Here is a 5,140-nt window from a genome sequence, read left to right as displayed (position 1 = left end):
CTTCCAACCCTACTAACTATGAAACTATGAAACTATTCTGATTAACACTGTAGTTTTAAAGTTGGTAATTTGTTACTTCCCTGAGTTGTTATCCAGTTTGCTTTCTTGAAAACAAACAGAAATAGTGTTCTATTATTGTTACATTTAGCCCTTATATGGGTTGTGGCAGAAAGCCACCTTGGTTTCTCCCCAAAAATCTCTGCCCTGTGACACTGATTTAAATCTCTGTGCTGTGACCACACCCTCAGCCTGTCTCTTTAGGTAACTTGAGCTGGCTGCATTCCTGAGGGAGGGGGGAAACCTGCTCCCTCTGCCTACATGACTTGCATCACTTACCTGAGTAAGGGGTTTCTACCTGATCGGTTGGAATCTGCCCGGCAACTAGTGATGTATTTCAAATTGGTTGGCCGACAGCCAACCAGAGCTGGCCTCCACTGGACCAGGTGTATGAGGTCACAGGGGCTATATAAGTTAGGACTGCCCGGAAGGTGGTCTCTTCTGCCATGCGGTGGAGCTGAGGGCTTGGGGGGAGTTCAGAGAAGCTGTACCATCTAACAGTAGCTTCTCCCCCAAAAACTCATGAACAAGGAACAGCCGGATGCTACAAAGGATCTCACCAGCCTCTGGAAGAAGCGTGTGAGTAAGTTCCTCGAGATCTGATAGATATCTAGCTGACAGTAACTCAGATGCATGATCAAAAGGCTACCACAGCAAGACTGTTTGCTCTTTAGGATTTCTAAGATATTGCTCAATCTTGTACCTTGTTTTGACCCTACCCCTGTACTCAATAAAGTCCCCTTTTGTGACTGGTGTGGGAGACTTACTGAGGGGTGGGTCTAAATTATGCCTAAGAAACCCCTTAGGTCTGCAGACTAAGGGAGACTATACCTTTTTGCCCCCAGACTTGGGGAAGTGCCCCAAGTGCCTGTACTGGGTCGAGTACCCATAGGACTGAAAGCCTGTGTTTCCCCGAGGACACAGGGCCGCGAGTGAGTCCATTCTCGGGGTGGTGGTGGCGACGCTACCCCCAGGCTAGTGAGTGTGCTCCAAGAAGGGGGTTGGCCGGACATAAGGCGCCCATAGGGAGGCATTCAGAGCCTGGAAGGTGGTCGGGCGCAGGGAGGTGGGCGGCTCAACACAGAAGCGCCCCCTACTGGCCCACCACACGGGTGTCAGTGCAACCACCATTGAGTCCAACAGTAGCTATGAACATCTTAGGGAAGAAGAGTCATTCTCAACCTTTTTAGACTCATGGCACCCCTCAGAAAATGCCAGCTCTTAGTTTTCACTTGTTTTTTAACTACAGAAAAATAATGTAGCAATTCTGTTGTTGCAAAGAACTCAGAAAGACCACAACAGGCCAAAACGTTTTTAACACCTACAGATTCTCATTTGAAACCTCTGGGTTTGTCATGTGAATTATATTTGCACACCTAGCAGCTAACACTGTGCTGGATCCCATGACACTCTGGTTGAAAATCACTGGTGTAGAGTCTTGACTTTATTGTTACAGGAATAACTATGCATCTTACTTGTTTCTTCAGTCTCTGGTGTTGACTGTTCTGAGCTTTTTGTTCTTAGAGATTCTTCCTGACTGTCAGGTTTGCAGTGACTCCCACTCCCTCTAGAGCTGGAAGTCGTACTGCTCCTAAAAAGAGAACAGACATAAAATGGTTCAGTAACAAGGCATGATCAATGTAGGGACACAGCCCAGTTTTGGGGAGGGTTTTTTGTTGGTTTTTGTTGCGGTTTTTTGGACCCTTACTAAGAAAATGCAATTTAACTGCTCTGGCAAGGGCTGCTGCCCACAAGCCATTTCCACAACATTTTTCAAACTTTATTTTTATCTTTTTTTGGATCATCATAGCCATCTGCCACTCACCTATGGCTCTCTCAAAAGCTTTTCCTTGCTCATAGTATCTTGTCCTCCTTCCCCTTTCCCACTAGGTAGGACTCACCCCTCTGGTCTCTCCAACCTACTCTCCCAACCCCCCCACTACAGAACAAACCTAGATCCTACATTCACTCACACCCACCTATGGAAACATATGCTACAATCCTGGGCTTCTCTCAACATGCTTCTTGCTACCTCCCTCCTCTGTCCCTTTCAGCACCTTCACTCCTCTCTTGTTACATTGGACACATTCAGCAGGGAAGAGGGCAAGTTGTCAGCAATCATGCTCTCCAGCAAGGGGAAGGGGAGGGTGGACCCAAGAATGGTCACCCCCTGGCTGGAAAGCTCACCTTTGAGGCAGCTTCGTAGATCTGCAGCCACAGGGAGGATGAGGAGAGCCTGCAGCCAGGTGGCTCCTCCCCCCAGGACAAGGGGCTCTGGCTCCAGCTCCTGGCTGGCTTCCACCCTCATCTGCCTGCAGCAGGAGGCAGTGGAGAAGCAGCTGCTGGAGACACGGGAAGCCAAGCAGTGCCCAGGAAGCTGCAGCTGTATCAGGAGCAGCCTTGCCAGGAAGCTGTGCATGCTGGCTGGGGCCATCACTGGGCATGGGCGGGAGTGTGGTGTGGGCTGCCCTAGGCAAGAACGTGTAGGGCTCGGTCCCATGCAGAGAGCCACAAGGGCAACCATGGGCTGGATGCAATCAATTGGTAGACCCTATTTTCCCACCCCTGCTGTACGCCCTAGTGTGCTATACTTCTGTAACAATATAAATGCCTGTCCATAGACTTACTTTCCCCAAAAGCCCAGTCTACTTCCTGCTTTCCTGATGACTCTGGACATATTACCAACCTGCCAGTTACTCAGGCCTGTAATGTGGCTGCTATGTTTTTATCTCTGACCCCTCTTTGGGGCCAAGCTTCCAGATGCTTTCCTTCATAGTACCTGTAAGATATGCCTTTCCTATTTTAGAAGGTTAACACACTCAGAGTTGCATTTCGGCTACTGAAATTTCCTTCTGGTCTTCACAAATACAGCCATGTCCCAATGGCATCCATGCCATGATGACAGGGTGCAGGTGGAAACATTATTTTCCTAACTAGCTATTTTGACTTCACATTTTATATTCCTCCATTGGTTCCCCCTCCCATCAGTCAATTAGTGGTGTAATGGGGCAGAACAGGGAGTAAAGTGATATGGGCAATCACCCTCGGCAGTGAGCAGGGGGGCAATAAAAGCACACAGTGCGTCTCTCATGGCAGTATCATTAACAGACTACAGAAATGGCAGACTAGACCAGCGCTGTCCAACTGGTGGCCCACAGGCTGCATGCACCCTGTGGCGTCCTGCCCAGCAGCCACTCTGCCATTGCTGTTGCAACAGCAAAGGTCAGGGTCTCTAGGTTTCCCGTCCCAAAAGCAGACATCTGTGATAACTTAACAGGTATTTACTAGTCTGACAAAAAACAAAACAGAAAACAAATCACAATAAAACTGATGTAAATTGAACATGCCCACACAGGAACGGACACATTAGCATGAACCCAGAGTAAGGAAACAGACAAGAACTTAAAAACAGTTTGAATAAATAATCCAAATTACCATATATTAGCCATAATATACCATGTATACTACCTTCCTATATTTGTGGTTACCTATCTTTGCTTTTAATCTGGATTAAACACTTTCTAGACCAAGGGCACTTTCAGATGTGCTCCGCAAGATGCATAAAAGCCTTTGGCTATGGCACAAATGAGATACAAACAAAACCCATAGCATTAACTGAAAAAAAAAAAAAATCAAAATCTACAAAAATTTACCATAAATGGTACTTGAGATGTTTCCCTCCTCCACTTAGGCTAAATCAGCATTTCTTAATCTGTGGGTTGCAACCCACTTGGGTTGTAAGAATATATGAAAAGGGTTGCAAACAATCATGGGAAGATGCAGAAAAATCATGAATTTTCACCTTTAAAGGAGAAAATTGTGGGAAACTGCGTTTCTGTCTGTAGGCTGGCAGAGTTCCAGCCTGCTAGGGGCTGTGTGTGGCTGCAGGAGGAGGGTGATCAGGCAGGGGGCACATACATGCATGTGGCAGCCAGACGGCATGGACAGCAGCTCCTCACAGGTAAATATATGGGAAGATAGAGGAAGTGGGACATAGATGATGTGTTGGGGAGGGGCGGGCACAGGCAGTGTGTCAGGGGGGCATGCCCCCCTCAAATTTGTGTCCCCACTGAGGGCACAGGGCTGCAGACTGGATGGACTGGCATAGGCAGGAGCCATCTCCGCAGCCTACGAGGCACAGCCCAGTGCAAAAGGGTGGAGCAGGGCAGCGAGACTTGTTGCTGCCACTGGCGGGACCCCCACGTAAGTCACGCTGTCAGCAGCACGAGGAGTAACAGATGTGAGGGCTGCTCTGCACTCACCTCCTCCTAGGTTGCAGCTCTACCCTACCACCATAGGGTAGAGCTGCAACCACCAGCCCCCTCAGGCCACAGCTCTACCCTGGAGAGGAGGCAGGGTGGTGGGCAGTGCAGGCAGCCTGAGGGGGTGGCAGTGGCAGCCAGGCCATGGTGGCAGGGTAGATGCAAGGCCTGGAGCACGAGCAACTGGCAGTAGGAGCTCCTCATCTATTTCAGAGCACAGGAAAATCCTTGGTAGCCACAAGAGCGTTATTTTAGCTCATAAATTCCAGGGAAATCAGTTCATGATGCATTAGGAAGGGGCCACAGCTTCTTCTGAAGTACATAGATTCTGCTTCTCATTTGGCTGGAACTGTTGGTGTCCCTGTTTTCTTTTCTCTTTATGTAGCACATACCCTCTAGAGAAATATGGATTACTAGTCCCAAGAAAAAACGTAAGATGCAAACACTTTAAATGCTTATCCTGGACGACTTACACATGGTGAGTGAATTTGAGGAAAACTAACACCTAGTGGACACTCCCTTTTCTGCTGATCTTCTAATAGTTTCATAGCTGGTAGGGTCGGAAGGGACCTAAGCAGATCACTTAGTCTGATCCGCTGCCATGGGCAGGAAAGGATGCTGGGGTCAAATGACCCCAGCTAGGTGGCTGTCTAGCCTCCTTCTGAAGACCCCCAGGGTAGGGGCGAGCACCATTTCCCTTGGAAGTTGGTTCCAGATCCTAGCTGCCCTGACAGTGAAGTAGCGCCTCCTGATGTCTAGCTTGAAACTACTCTCAGTCAACTTGTGGTCATTATTCCTAGTTACTCCCGGTAGCACTCACA

The 5,140-nt window shown here is 48.6% G+C and overlaps 1 protein-coding gene across 1 annotated transcript in view; it reads right to left on the bottom strand.

Moving 5' to 3' along the window:
• Positions 1 to 5,140, bottom strand: part of DCAF6 (DDB1 and CUL4 associated factor 6) — a gene marked incomplete at its 5' end in the record, with an annotated part of 184,359 nt that overhangs the window by 38,083 nt on the left and 141,136 nt on the right. Inside the window, one exon of the mRNA XM_019523908.1 lies at positions 1,533 to 1,648. Within this exon, the coding sequence (XP_019379453.1) occupies positions 1,533 to 1,648 (116 nt within the window). The remainder of the gene's footprint in view (positions 1 to 1,532; positions 1,649 to 5,140) is intronic.

Source organism: Gavialis gangeticus, unplaced genomic scaffold (assembly GCF_001723915.1).
Source record: "Gavialis gangeticus isolate Ggan-Ray unplaced genomic scaffold, GavGan_comp1, whole genome shotgun sequence".
NCBI classification, from domain to species: Eukaryota; Metazoa; Chordata; order Crocodylia; family Gavialidae; genus Gavialis; species Gavialis gangeticus.
This window is presented reverse-complemented; position numbering and strand designations above follow the sequence as displayed.